The sequence below is a fragment of the Ursus arctos genome, unplaced genomic scaffold, assembly GCF_023065955.2.
Source record: "Ursus arctos isolate Adak ecotype North America unplaced genomic scaffold, UrsArc2.0 scaffold_4, whole genome shotgun sequence".
Taxonomy (NCBI): domain Eukaryota; kingdom Metazoa; phylum Chordata; class Mammalia; order Carnivora; family Ursidae; genus Ursus; species Ursus arctos.
The window spans coordinates 30,190,720-30,206,558 of NW_026623056.1; the positions used below are offsets into that span (position 1 = coordinate 30,190,720).

Here is a 15,839-nt window from a genome sequence, read left to right on the forward strand (position 1 = left end):
GAGTACAACCTTAGTTATCTTCATCAGTCCCCATGCTGGTGGGGAAGAGCCCCAAGGCTAAGGGTGTTAGAAGTTGTATGTGCTTAGCTCTGTGACCCTAGGTAAGTCATTAACATCTGATTACCTTAGTTTCCTCCTTCATAACAAGAAGGCAACTAATTCTCCTACACTACAAAACTCATTATAATTAGGTAAATGCAGACTTGTTCTTAAAAGTATAGTATAAATGGAAGATATTACTATCATACACATTAGAAGCCTAATGAGCTTAAGAACTTTACACTCATGGCAAAAATTTTTCATTCCAAATTCGTAATAGTTTCTTTGGCAACAACATGATAGAGGCAGGGAAGTTATATAAACACTCAGCAATGCAGACGCCAAATAATGAAAGAAAGCATTTCTATACATAAAACATTATTTATGCTTATTTTCATTTTTTACATTAAGATGTAAACATCACATTATCCAAAATAGCAGTGAAAAAAAAAAAAAACCAACAACAAATTAAGCCTTTAAAGACAGCTGGTGAGTTTTAAAGTGTCCTTCCTGAATGATCCAAACACCAAGCACTATAATTCAATAATAGGGAGAACCAAACTGAACCAAACCAGTAAGAGAGCTATACAGTATCAATATATAGCAAAATCATAGAATGTTCCAACTTCTTGGTTAACTGACTATTTACAAGAGAACTCTTGTTTTAACCATTACTTCAGAAAAATCTTTCTAAACTGAACCACTTTACTTTCCTGGCTCAGTAAGTACAAAATGTCAGACATAAATCAACTTTATTTTGCTGATCTAGGATCATGTAGTATATCTTGGGGTAGCTCTCAGAATATACATAATTTCTGTGCAGTTCTGTTAGAGGCAGAAAACTGAAATGGAATTTTGTTTTAAATAAATCCCTGATATTACAAGCTTATTGTCTTCTTTTTGCCTCATTCTCCGAAAAGGGGAGTGCAGCAAAAAGGTCCTAGTTAAGCAAGATCTTAAGGTTGCAGACATACCTACATATATGGGTTCAGGCAAACATGGCAGTTCAATGACTTTACCCCTCTGGACTATTCTGCTTAATAAATACACCCAGTAACAAGAATGATATGTAACGGGTCCACTTATATATTCTTATATATTCTTTGCTTGGAATCTTTTCTTCAAAAACGAAAGACAATCGTTAATGAAGGTACCTTCCAAAACCAGGAGAGTTGCAGATTTTGCTAATGGAGTCAAACTGTGCTTCCTATATTATTAATTCATAACTGCCTGAACAACCTTTATAATGTTATCAAAAAGCAAACAAGTTCTCTAAGATAGTAGACAGTGAACTCCTCAAAGCCACAAAATAGTAAGAGTTGCTGGGAGAAGTTACCTTCTGATTCTCTTAGTACAGTTGAGTGTTTCCAGAGAGCAGGACCCACACCACTGGTGGCACATAAGAGGATTTTAGGTGGAATACAACACAGAAGTAAATAATGCAGGATCACAGTGAGAATGTCATTCCCTTTACAATTTTATCCTTCTGGTAATTTCAGAGAGAGAGCCCCACGTTGGTGCTGGGTAACATCTCTCTCACTGCAGCAAACGGCAGGCTTCTTGGACTCAGAGCCTTGGGAGGCATTAGTATCTAGTTACAATTTAATAACATTTTGTTTTATTTTGTAGTTATTCGTGGTGAATTGATGCTGATTTTCCTCTTGGAGTAGAGATCAGTTTGTTTTTAAACTATTTTAAGATTTAAAAGATAAATACTAAGAAATAATTGTATATGTAATACTCAAGTGATTGAAGTTTGGGGAACAATGGCTATAATCTAACAAATCACGTTTAAAAAGTGATTTCAAAAGAAACTACAAACATGGCCTAGAAAGGAAACATATGTTACTGTTTTCAATACTTGTGATGTTCTAGAGATAAGCTCATAAAAGCCTTCTCCTGTATCAAGTGATTTCCAGAGTTAAGATTCAAGCAAAAATAAAAAAGGAAAAAGAACCAATTCCACACCATCCTGGACTTCATAAACTCATGGTACCATAAATGTGCAAATAATCTGATACTAAGCAAGTCGTTTTAAACATAAACTCCACGGCATCTTTTTATTTGGGCTATACTCATGCCTCACAAAGGCGAACCCAGGCTGTAGAGTTCCCGCTTGGTCCTCAGAGCGTGGACCACACACATTTTCTGATTGAACTCTTCAGAAGGATTCAGGACCGCTGGCCAAGTCTTCCAATAGCTTCTGACTGTTCTTCCACTGTCGCGGCCCTGGAGAGAGAAGTCTCCTCCTCCTCTGGGTAACAATCTAATGGCTAACATGAGGAGTTTGCCCAGCACGTACTGCATGCCCCCAGGCACGCCAGGCTGACTTAAAACAAAAAGGAGAGTTGGAGACAAAGAAAGCAGAGCTTCTCGATTGTGGTGAACAGTTTCTTCATCACAGTGGCAGTTAAGATATGCTCCCTCCTTCTTCCCCGGAAGCCAGGGCAGTATGTCTGAAGGATGGGGTCAGACATCATAATCAGGAGCCTTGCCCTGGGCTTGCCTCAGCCAGATCTGCAGTGTAACAAACGCGCCCACAGTCACGTGAAAGAAAAGCTGCCACAGGTTGCGCAGTTCATAGAGATACATGTTGCACAGACAGATTAAACCAAAAGTCAAAAAAGATTTGACATTCCGCCAGCCGGTGTAGTAGACAAGTAAATAACACTGTTCAAAATATAAAATGAAAGATGATTAGGGTTACAAGAAAAGAAATAGATGCTTCTATTATAAAATTTTAACAGGCCACAGAGTAAAATGTAAGAGTGGAATAAGGGGATTTTTTCATCTACAGATAAGATAATGTAACCTCTTTTAAGACATTCAGCTATGAAAGCTCTACGGTTTGAAAGGAAAACAGACTTTTCCTTTCATGTTTGTCATTTGTCAAAAGATACATTTTGTATTATATTTAAAATGGAGTTACAACTGGATGACTCCCTTGCAAACAGACTGAACACATTCCTCAAGGAGACAGGCAACTATGAAGATTCTCAGCGTCTGAGGGGGTTCCATCTCTCATCCTCACCCCAGAAAAGTACAGAAAACCTCAAACAAACCATAGCAAAATGGATTCTTATATAACCTGAATCTGCATATAAAGGAAATCCACAAGTATTTACTGATCCCCCATTAAGTGCAAGGAACTAATAAGCAAGGAACAGAGTATCTGAGTGAATATTTGAGGTAGAATTCATTCAATGGATGTTTCTTGAGGGCCAGGACTTTAAGGTGTTTGCAACAACGCAGAAAGAATGTGGAAATGTTCTGTTAAATCTTTTTATTTCTTAAACAAATTAGAATTTGCTTACTTAAAAAGAAGACTGCTATCCAAGCAAAATGAACTGCAGGCACTTGATTTGCAATGTGTAAAAAAAGTTGGAAAAATAATTTTTCCTTTTGAAATAATTTTAGACCTAGAGAAGAGTTGTAAAAATCGTAGAGTTCTTGTATATTCTTCACCCTGCTTCCCCTGTTACTCTTGCACAACCACAGTATAATCATCAAACCACAAAATTAACACTGATAAAATACTGTAGACTAATCTACAGACTTCATTGGAATTTTGCCAGTTGTCTCACTAAGGCCCTTTTTCTGGTCCAGAATCCAATCCAGGATTCCCTGTTGCACTTAGCTGTCCTATCTCTTCAAATCTGTTACAGCTCCTCACGTCTGTTTTTCATGACCTTGACAGTCTCAAGAGTATCAATCAGTTATATTGTAGAATGTCCCTTAATTTTGGTTTGCCTGATATTGTCTCAAGACTCAAGTGAGGGCATGTAGTCTGGGCAAGAATAACACAGAGGTGACATGTCTTATAATTGGTGATGTTAACTTTGATCTCTTGGTAGGGTGGTGGCTGACAGGTTTCTCCACTGTGAAGTTACTATTTTTCCCTTTGTAGTTAGTAAGTTGTCTTATGGGAGGAGAAATAAAGACATTATCAGGTGAAAGACTAACAGAATTTGACACCTAGAGATGCACCCAAAAGAATGGCTAAAGGAAGATCTCTAAGCAGAAAGGAAACAATAAAAGCAGCAGCCCTGGAACACTGCGAAAGCAAAAAGAACAGTCAGCAAAATAATATAATAGGTTCTGCTTCTCCTCTTGAGATTTCTGAATGATGACTGAAGTAAAAATTCAAAACACTGTCTGATGTGGTTCTAAGTATATGTAAAGAAAATATTTAAGACAATTCTATTATAAACAGATGAGGGCAAAGGGACATAAAAGGAGATACAATTTCTATGTTTCACTTGAACTAGTAAAATGACACCACCAAAAAACTGATAAGTATGTATAATACAATACCTAGAGTAACCATCTAAAACTATACAAAGAGAGGTAGTTGGGTGGCTCAGTTGGTTAAGTGTCCCACTCTTGATTTTGGCTCAGGTCATGATCTCAGGGTCATGAGATTGAGCCTGCACTGGACTCCATGCTGAGCATGGAGCCTGCTTGGGATTCTCTCCCTCTCTCCCTCTGCCCCTCCCCCCAATCTTGCACGCACGTGCATATACTCTCTCTCTCTCTCAAAAAAAAAAAAAACAACACAAAACTATGCAAAGAAATAAACTCAAAAACACTACAGATAAATAAAAATGGAGTTCTACAAAATGTTCAAGTAACCCACAGAAAGATAGGAAAAAGAAAACATAAAAATGAAAACTAGAAAAAATTAAGGTGGCAAACTTAAGCCCTGATATATCAATGTTACATTAAATGTAATGGCCTAAATACAATTAAAAAACAGAGACTGGCAGAGTGGATTAAAAAGAGCTTTTGATCTATCTACCAGAAACTCACTTCAGATGATATAGGCAAGGTGAAAGTAAAAAGATGGAGAATACATTACACAAACATTAATCAGAAGAAAGCAGAAATGGCTATATTAATATCAGATAAATATAAAAATATTTCCAAAAAAAGAAAGGGCTAGAGAGGGATATCATATAAAATATTATATAATGATAGATTATATGGTGATAAATGGATCAGTCCACCAAGAAGGCAATAATCCTAATTGTGTATGAGTCAAACAACAGAGCTATAGAATATACAAAGCAAAAACTGAAAGAACTGAAATGAGAAATGTACCAATCCAGAATTATAGTTGAAAATGTCAATACTCCTGTCTCAACTGATAGAACTACACAGAAAATCAACAAGGATACAGAAAAACTGAACATTGTCAACCATCGTGATCTAACTGACATTTATAGAGCGCTTACTCAGCTACAGTAGAACACACATTCCATTTAAGTGCTCAAGGAACATATACCAAGACAGACCGTATTCTGAGCCACAGAATAAATCTCAACAAATTTAAAGAACTGAAATCCAATTCCAAATAATCCATAATCCATAGATCAAAGAGGAAGCCACAAGGAAAAAAATCTTTAAATACACTGAGTTAAATGAAAATAAAAATGCAACATATCAGCCAATGGAAAGAGCCCAAATATCCACTGACTGACGAATGGATAAAGATGAAATGGGGTGTGTGTGTATGTATTCAATTTTATATATACATTTTATTCCATTATATATTCTATTATATTCATACATATATATATTCTATGTGTATGTAATACTCTATTATATATATATATGTATATATATATGTGTATATATGTATATATATATACGTATATATATATATATACGTATACATATATATACGTATATATATATTACTCAGCCATGAAAAAAGAAAATCTTACCATTTGCAACGACATCGATGGGCCAGAAAGTATTATGCTAAGCAAAATAAGCCAGAGAAAGGCAAACACCATATGATCTCACTCATATGTAGAATTTAAGAAACAAAACAGAAGAAATGGGGAGGAGGTAAGAGAGGCAAACCAGGAAACAGACTCAACCACAGAGAACAAACTGAGGGTTGCTGGAAGGGAGGTGGGCAGAAGGATGGGTGAAATAGGTGATGGGTATTAAGGAGGGCACTTGTGATGAGCACTGCATGTTGTATTTAAGTGATGAATCACTAAATTCTACACCTGAAACTAATATCACACGTTAACTGGCATTTAATAAAAAACTTAAAGAAAATTTTTAATAAAATATAAAATGAAAAAAATGCAGTATACCAAAATTTACAGAACACAAATAATAAAGTGCTCAAAGAGAGAAATGTATAATGCTAAAAGTATATATAACAAAAGAGAAAATCAATTATCAAAGCTCGCATCTCAAGAGCCTAGAAAAAGAAGTGCCAAATACACCCAAAGCAAGCATGGGTGTATCCTTCTTCATGCTTGGAGAACTCAGAAATAATAAATAGTAGAAATCAATAAAATTGAATATATGAAGAAACAAAAAGAGCAGGTTCTTTGAAAACAGCAATGAAATTAACAAGTCTGACAAAGAAAAACAAAAGACACAAATTACCTGTAGGAAGAATGAAATAGAGAATATCACTACAGATCATACAGATACCAAAAAGAGAGTAACAACCAACTACAACCAACTCTACACACATAAACCTGATAAGATGAAACAGACCACTCCTTCATAAAATACAAACTATCATAATTCACGTATTATGAGAAAGATAATTTGAATAACTGTGTAACTATTAAGAAAATGGAACTTAATATAGATTATATAGTCACGGTAATCAATACTATGTGGTACTGGCAGAGAGACTGACACATAGATCAGTAAAACAGAATACAAAACTCCGAAATAGACTCACGCAAATATGCCCAACTGATGTTTGACAAAGATGCAAAAGCAATTCAGCGGGAGAAAAAAGCCTTTTCAAAAAATGGAGCAATTGGCCATTCATCCACAGGCAAACAGAACACCACCAAACCAAGAAAACCAAAACCCAAAATCCAAAACACAAAAACAAACCCCTCAATCTCATCATCTAAGTCTCACATTTCATACAATCTTATATGTAAAACATATAACTAAAACTTTTAGAAGAAAACAAAGGAGAAAATCTTCAGGGGCCAGGAGTGGGCAAAGAGTTCTTAGACTTGAATACATGGAATTATAATAGCGTATGGTGACAGATGGGAGCTACACTGTGGTGAGCACAGCGTAAGGTATACACTTGTGTTATCACTATGTCGTACACCTGAAACTAGTTAACACTATGTGTCAACTATACTTCAGTTAGAAAAAAAAAAGTTCTTAGACTTGATACCACAAACATTTTCCACAAAAGAAATGATAAAATGAACTTTACCAAAATTAAAAACTTTTGCTCTGCAAAACACCTGGTTAAGAGGTTGAAAACACAAGCTACAGACTGGGATAAGATACCCGCAAATTACATTTCTGACACAGGTCCGATGGCTAGAACTCTCAAACTTGACAGTAAAAACCAAATGATCCAGCTAGAAAATAGGCAAAAGACATGAAAAGACACTTCACCCAACAGAACACGTAGATAACAAATCAGTACATGAAACAATGTTCAACACCATTAGCCATTAGGAAAATGCAAATTAAAACCAACAGGAGGGATCACTACACATCTATCAGAATGGCTAAAATAAAAAACAGCGATAACAACAAATGCTTAAGAGGATGTGGAGAAACGATCACACACAATGTTGGTGTGAGTGATGTAAAATGTAAAACTGTAAATGTAAGATGGAATGCCACTCTGGAGAACTGTGTCTGTCTCAATAAAACTAAGCATGCAACTACTTACAAGACCTAGCAATTGCACTCCTGAGCATTTATCTCTGAGAAATGAAGACTTATGTTCACACAGAAACCTGTTTATAACAGATTTATAACAGCCCAAAATTGGAAACAACCCAGACATTCTTCAATGCATCAATGATTAAACAAACTGTGGTACATCCACGCCCAGCAATACCATTCAGCAACAAAAAGGAACAAACCATTGATATCCGCAACAACCTGGATAAATCTTCAGAGAATTATACAGAGCAAAATGATGCTGATCACAAAAGGTTCATACTATATGGCTCCCTTTATATGACATGACTTAAAATGAGGAAATTACAGAAATGGAGAACACATTAGTGGTTGCTAAGAGACGAAGGGGCAGGAGGGAAGTGGATGTGGCTATAAAAGGGCAAACAAACGGGTGCTTGTGGTGATAAGAACGTTCTATATCTTGCCCACGTTGACATCAATATCCTGGGTGAGATAAGGTATTATAGGTGTGCAAGATGGTACTACTGGGGGAAGCCCAGGTAAAGGTTATATATCTCTCTTAACAACAATTACAATTATCTCAAAATAACAAGTTTAATAGGAAAAACAACTTCATACTCCCATATTTGTCTGCAACTTACTTTATAAACAACTAATATGCACACTATACACATGCACATACAAAAAGAGAGTGAGATATAGAATGTGTTGCAAAATGTTGGTGGCTCTAAGTGTACTAGCCTTTCAACTTTCCTGGACGTCTGAGGGTTTTCAAAATAAAGCCCTGAGGGGGAAAAAAGAACAGTCTCTAGTTTCTAGATCCTTTGATTTCCTCTTTCAAATGTTCCATAGCAAGATTACTCCTCTCTGGCTGAGCTCTGTGTGTCCTTAAGTACCCACAGCCTGGAGAAAAAGGCAACAAACCATGTAGTCATCGTCTTTGAGGTCTGATCTAAAGGGGATTAAAAAATATCCTGACAACTGGAGATGGAGCATGTTATAGGGTAAAATACAACCATGTATGTTTTACTGTGGAAAAAAACAGCGTTATTTCCACCCTGCTCAGCATAACTTGGAAAGCATGCAGTTTCATGCCTGTCAATAAGAAATTGGCTTTTTGCTTTCTTTTTTAAAACATGAATCCATTTCACTTCTCTCAAGTAAAAGAACACCCGAGTGACAGTGCTCCTCTGAGAACTATTTTCAGCTGTTCTGGGTAATGTACTAGAGGTGTGCCTCTCTATAAGCAACAGCACTGCTCCGGATCACGCAGACCGGGGGTCGAGTCACTGTAAGAACTGGCTAGGCCTCAGTGAAAAACGGCAATGATAATAAAATTAGCGTGGGGCTTTGTGTGAGGATTTAATGGGTACAAGGAATATAAAGGACTTAGCACACAGTAAGAGCTCAATACATTTTGCTATTATTAGTAGTATTTAAAATTATTTCATTAAGGCTCTTTGATAAAAAGTAATTTTTAAAAGTGTAAATAAATAAAATTATTTCATTTAGGCAAAACAGCCAAAAGTACATTTTACAAGAATTACTAATGAAATTATTTTAAAGTTAACATTTACCTCACATTGTTTTAGAATCATATGAAATAATGCATATAAAAGTCATAAAATTGTAATTTTATACCATTATAGAAATTACACAAATATAGGGATTTTGCTTACAGACAGCATAATATAGTGGAATGAACACAATATTTAAAATCAGAAGACCCAGAGTTAAGTCCTGACTCTACTGCTTACTGGCTATGTGATTTCTGGATAGTACTCAAACTGCCTCAGATTTCTCATTTTCAAGAATGAGACTGTCTATGTGACAGAACTATAGAGACTAAAGTTTTAAAAAAATCTACATAATACTTCATAAAATTACAGCACTTGTGACATAAACAAATACAAGTTTTCACATTATCTGCATGAAATGTCATTCATTATAATTAAATCTGTCAAACTGGATAGAAAATTTCTAAGTACAAATGACTAAGAAAAATTAGGGGCTTTTAAAAAACAGGGCCACTTGAAACTAAAATCTCTATCTTTACATAAAGTCAAATGCATATATTCCAAGTATTTCACTAGAGACTTCTACTGAGTTTTAGGTAGCCTTATGTTTGCAGTCCTGAATCTTTCTAACATTCTTTCTATGCAAGCCAGAGAAATGTGTCCCCTGTGAAGTTAAGTCAAAAGGTCTTGCTTGCTGTATCACGTTTCAGCAAAGACATTCCTCAGTCTGAGTAAGTGGCATGGTTACCCCTCCCTTCCCTACAAATCTCTGCTTCCTCTTTTCTCAGGAATGCCAGTCCCCATCTCCCTACCATCAGGTGCAAAACCTCCTGGCTCTGTAAGTCTCCTATCTATCCTGTCTTCAAGTCCTAATAGTCTTCCTCCTCAGTGTCATTCTCTCACTGCCAATCCCTACCGCCATCATCAGAGTTCACACTCTCACTTCCTTCTGCCTTAAGTAATGGAATCACCTGCTAACTAATTTCCACCCTTCCATTTTCTCTGCTCTGGCAATCCATCCTATTCCTCACTACTAAATCAAATATCCTAAAATCTTGCTTTTGCTGTTCCCTGTTCAAAAACTTTCCCAAAAGTACAAAATCCTCATGCTGCAGTATAAGCAGAGCCCTGAGGCTCAATAATCAATCACCAAAAAATCTAGAAGTAGCCTTTACCGCCACAGGCAGATGACATACTGCCACTGAAACCTGGCACAGAAGAGTGTTAACATTAAGTACACTGGGATCTAGGTCCATTCAAAACGGAGATGTAGATCATAAAGCTAACAGAGGCTCAAAAGAGAGGCAAAGAACTCAGACGTCATTTTTATTTAAAGTGCACAATTATCAGAATTAATACCTGAAACAATAAAAGTGTTTCTCAAAAATTGGAGAGAACCTACCTGGTAAAGGCAGGCTGCTGTTCCAAGGAAAAACGCAACAATGTAATTAAAATCTTCGCCATCACTCTGCAAAAACAAAATTAAAAATTACTGTTTTTCTAGTGGAAGCCCGTTTCCAAAAACAATCCATTAGGATAGGGTATGGCAATGTTTATGCAGAGTCAAATGTTTATCAAAATGGTATATAAAAAATTCTCAAGAGTCCAAAAAATTCCAAGGGGTGTGAGGTATAGAAAGACTACTAGTGTTCCTCTATGTTTCTGGCCCATCATTTTCACCTTACCCAGTGTGGAAGGCAAAATGAGATGAAATCACTTATGTCAAGGGGCTTTAAAATGGTGCCAGGCGCCATTAAGGAGATGGGCCTTTATGCACGTCCTCACCAGATGAAACCATGAACTTTGAACAGGGCCAAACTACAAATATTCCAAGGACTCTGCCCAAACACCTGCAATTTGCTATGTAAGAGAATCTGCTTAGGGACAGCCTTAGCAACCAATTATACGCAGCCAAGATTAGTTTTCTGCTGCCAACACCAAGCAAAATTCTTTGTAAACAACACAAACATTCCTTTTCGTCTTCTTTAAACCCTTGACTTTTGTACCCTAAAGGGACACAATCTGGGCGGCTACCCAATCTGTGCTCCCCAAGTTGTAATTCTGAGACCCCAAGTAAATGCTCTTATTTCAGCTCTGCCTCTTTTCTTAGTCAACCCAAGAAAAGATGAAAGCCAATGGAAAAGTTTCCACATAAGGTAAAAAAACCTCTCTTCTCCACCAAAAAAAAGACATATAAAAATGTACAACACCTCAGTAGCCTATAAAGTCAGTCCCGCTCACTAGGATCACTACCTGACTCCAATAAGTATTGACAAACCTTACTATCATGTGAGCACATCACTGAATCATCCCATAAAGTAATGTGACATGATTAAAAAAAAACACAACAAACTGAGAAGTTACTGTCCACTAGAGTGTGCTAAACCCCAATGAGAACAGTCACACACGCTGTGAGAAACAGCCACCCAGAGGAAAAGAGACACATCACACGCAGAACGCTTTTCAAAGAAAACTAATGGAAAACTAACAGAAAACCCAAGTTTTTCTATTCTCTTTTGATTCCTCTTAAATGCCTATATTTAATTTCTTTCAGTGTTTTATGAAGTAAAACATAAAGCCCAGGCAGGAGCATTATATTTGGCCCTTATTTTAGAAAAAAGATCTTTACACAATGAAAATTTTCATAAGACATGGGAGTGTCTCTCATGACCATGTCTTCATGAAATAATATACAGAGAAAATTCCTTTTCCACTTGCTATTGGGCAAAAGAACTGACCATAAGACAGAGGGAGAGCTGCTTATCTCAGTGAGATGATCTTAAAATAGGAACCATTAATCTGTCTGGGACACTTAGGCCTGTTCTACCTCAGAGGCATGGAAGGTCACGAAACCTTCTAACCGTAATAATTCTAACACTTTAAGTTCTGCTTATTTCTTAATTCTTTATTTAAAAAAAATTTTTTTCTGATTATAAAAGCTTATGTTCATTGTACAGAATTTGGAAAACAGACTGTTACAAAGAAGAAATTCATATGGTCTATAATACCATAACCCTGGGATGATTACCACTAACCACTCCATATATTTCCTTCTGATCTTTTCTATACAAAAATACATGCACATTAAAAAAATGGAATAATTTATATTCTGCTCTTTAGTACTGCACATTATATCATACACACCTTCTCAAGATACTGAATATTCCTCAACCACATGATTTGTAGCGATTATATAACCTTCCATTGTGGGAAGATACCATTAATTTAATTACCCTATAATTGGATATTATTTTTTCCTTTAATTTACAATATCACTTTATAACTCTCTTAATTGCCTTTGGAACACTTAAGAGCATGTTTCTGGAGTCAGTCGGATCTGGGTTCAAATCTTTACTTACTGTATGCATGGTCTTAGACTATTTAAATTCAATTTTTGTTTAAAAAAATAAAAGTTATAGAGATTAAATAACATTTGCAAACACACAGAATGGTAACTGGCACACAGTAAGTACTCAAAATTATTCACCAACTTCTCTCTCCCTGAGGTTACTGTCTGCATCATTTATCAGATAATTAGATTACCTTCTAGTATTGTTTAAACCTGTAGTATACGGGCCCTATCTTCTCAAGTAGACCCCAACCTTTTTTTTTTTTTAATTGAGCTATAACTGACATGTAACATTATATCAGTTTCAGGTGCGCACCATAACAATTCTTTATTTGTACATACTGCAAAATGATCCCTACAATAAATCTAGTTATCATCAGTCACCATGCAAAGTTACAAAACTTCTTTTGATGAGAACTTAAGTTCTCTCTTAGCTACTTTCAATATACAACATAATATTATTGACTATAGTCACCATGTTGACATTACATCCCCATAACTTATTTATTTTATAACTGGAAATTTGTACCTCTTGACCCCCTTCACCCATTTTGCCCACCCCCCCAATCCCACCACCTTAAACTTTCTTCAAGGCAGAAAATCAATCTTACTACTTACATGAAACTGCACACAGTAGGAATTCAACAAATGCATGCCAATTTGAGTTGAGCTTAAAAAAAATCTATTTCTACTTGCCAAAGATTGTCTATAAATATATTTTCCATTCAGTAACTATTTATTAAACACTTATGGGCCAGGTATTACATTACTAGACCTAGAAGACAACTAAATCCATATGAACTCAAGGAGCTTACTTTCTGATTAAAAAGGCAGATACAAGGGGCGCCTGGGTGGCGCAGTCGTTAAGCGTCTGCCTTCGGCTCAGGGTGTGATCCCGGAATCCCAGGATCGAGCCCCACGTCAGGCTCCTCCGCTGGGAGCCTGCTTCTTCCTCTCCCACTCCCCCTGCTTGTGTTCCCTCTCTCGCTGGCTGTCTCTGTCAAATAAATAAAATCTTTAAAAAAAAAAAAAGGCAGATACATTAACCAACAATTCCCACTCAAAGTGGTAACTGATGGGATAGGTGTGTGTACAGGGTATAAAAGAAGACTACTGGAGACACACTTAATTCTGCCTGGAGAAAAAAAAGGGTCAGAAAACATCTGCTCAAGGAAGCAAAGCTTAATCTGGGTCTTGAAGAATGAACTAGTGGAAAGGTAGACAAGGTAGAGAGAGAATTCTAGGCAAAGGGCATATACAGTCTCAAAGAGGAAAGACCTTAGGATGACTCCAAGTCTTCTTGTTAAGGCAATATTTGAATGATACCATTCACTAAGTTGGGAATACAGGAGGAAAAGTAGGTTTGAAAGCAGAAAAAACGGAGTTCATTTTGGACATGCCATTTTAGAGGGGCCAGTGTGACATCAAAATAATTATATTTCATAGATTTAAGTCAGCTTCAGGAAAGAGTTGCATCTACAGATCCTACTTTAGTCATCTATTTAAATAGTTGTTAAACGGGGGCGCCTGGGTGGCGCAGTGGTTAAGCGTCTGCCTCCAGCTCAGGGTGTGATCCCGGCGTTCTGGGATCGAGCCCCACATCAGGCTCCTCTGCTGGGAGCCTGCTTCTTCCTCTCCCACTCCCCCTGCTTGTGTTCCCTCTCTCGCTGGCTGTCTCTATCTCTGTCAAATAAATAAATAAAATCTTTAAATAAATAAATAAATAGTTGTTAAACGAAAGCCTAGGATAATCAAATGTAAATCTTAATTCTTGACTGGCTCCTAGAATGGAGAGAGAGAGAAAAAAAACAACTATAAAGGATATTTAGTCAATTGTAGAAATTTGAAAATGAATTTTATATTAGATAATACTGCATTGATCTTAGAAATCTTTGGTGTAATAAAGGTATTGTGATTATGTAGGAGAATTCCTAGTCCTTAAAGCAAACATACTGAATAATTTTGAAGTAAACTGTCATGATACCTACAAATTTACTTTCACATGATTCAGAAAAGAAAGAAAAAGAAGGGTAAGTAGGTATACAGGTAGGTGCTAATTGTGTTGTTTTTTAAATCTTTCTGTAAGGTTGAATTCTTCTAAAATAAAATGCAGTGGGAGGAAAGGGGAATACAAAAAAAAATTTAATGCTATGTAACCACTAAAATGAATGTAATAGAGCTCCATATACTAATATAAAATGATCTCCTACATATTGTTAGATGGAAAAGATGCAAATAAGCATGGAGTATACTGCCATTTATATAGAAATACTTTGAAAACAATTAAAAAAGGAAATATATAAATTCATATGTACTAGCATATGCACATTCTCTCTCTAGAAGGATAACCCAGTGGTTGACTCTAGGGAAGAGAAATGGGAAAAGAATGACTTATTGTGACAACAGGCTTTGGAATTATAGGCTTTGAAACTGTAGGCATGTGCACATTTTACTGTGTGAGGATGTGTGGGCATGTACCCAGACTAACTTCTTTTAAAAAGGCCATCATGAAAAGACCCAAAGAGAAGGTGCAAAGTTAAGAAGAATATAAAACCAAGTACTGAACATCGGAGAATGCCACTATTTAAAGGATAGGTAAAGGAAGGAAGTTTACCAAATAAACTGAGGAACAGGAAGACAAAGAAAAAAAAATACAATAGGAGAGAATGGTTTCATGAAAATGAAGGGTAAGAGAATGTCAATAATAATGTAACAAACTATTAATAATGATTTATCTGCTTCTAGTTTTCTAAAATAAATATTATTTCTGAAATTAAACAGAGTTACTTTTAAAAGGAAAAACTGAACAGTATGTGAGGTGAGGCAGAGAGGCCACATGAGACAAGGCCTCAAGCGTGGCTGCAGCATTTGGCAATCAGAAGGGTACTAGAGAGTATAATGGTCAGTATTTGAAAGAATAGAGGGCAGAAAAGAGATCACAAGAGACTAAGAGACTAGAGGTAAGGGAGTGGGAACAATAAACACAGGCTATTCTTTCAAAAAATGAGAAGGAAACATACATCAAGAGGTTTGTTTGTTTTTAAAGATCGGCCAGCTATGGCATGTTTATGAGCTAAGAGAGCCAGCAGAGAGGAAGATGAAAAGCAAGTGAGGGAACAGCTACTAGTTGGGGGAAGGTAGAACAGAGGTTCAGAGTCGGGACAGAGTGCGTGTTTGTGGGGAAAGACAACAGAGAGTTGAAGGCAGGGGTGGAGTGGAGCAGGGAAGGAGGGGGCAGATGTAAGGAGTTCAAATAAAAAATTTTAAAA

At 36.4% G+C, this 15,839-nt stretch overlaps 1 protein-coding gene across 4 annotated transcripts in view; it reads right to left on the minus strand.

Annotated features, from left to right (window-relative positions):
- Window positions 1-400: 400 nt before the first annotated feature.
- Window positions 401-15,839, minus strand: part of SEC22A (SEC22 homolog A, vesicle trafficking protein) — a 64,803-nt gene continuing 49,364 nt past the window's right edge. For 2 of the 4 annotated variants that reach the window (XM_026494952.4, XM_026494925.4), the window contains 2 exons: window positions 10,624-10,689; window positions 401-2,709 (listed from right to left, as the gene is read on the minus strand). In XM_026494952.4, the coding sequence (XP_026350737.1) occupies window positions 2,509-2,709; window positions 10,624-10,689 (267 nt within the window). In that variant the 3' untranslated portion in view covers window positions 401-2,508. The remainder of the gene's footprint in view (window positions 2,710-10,623; window positions 10,690-15,839) is intronic. The other 2 variants (XM_048215230.2, XM_048215229.2) reach the window with 1 other exon arrangement.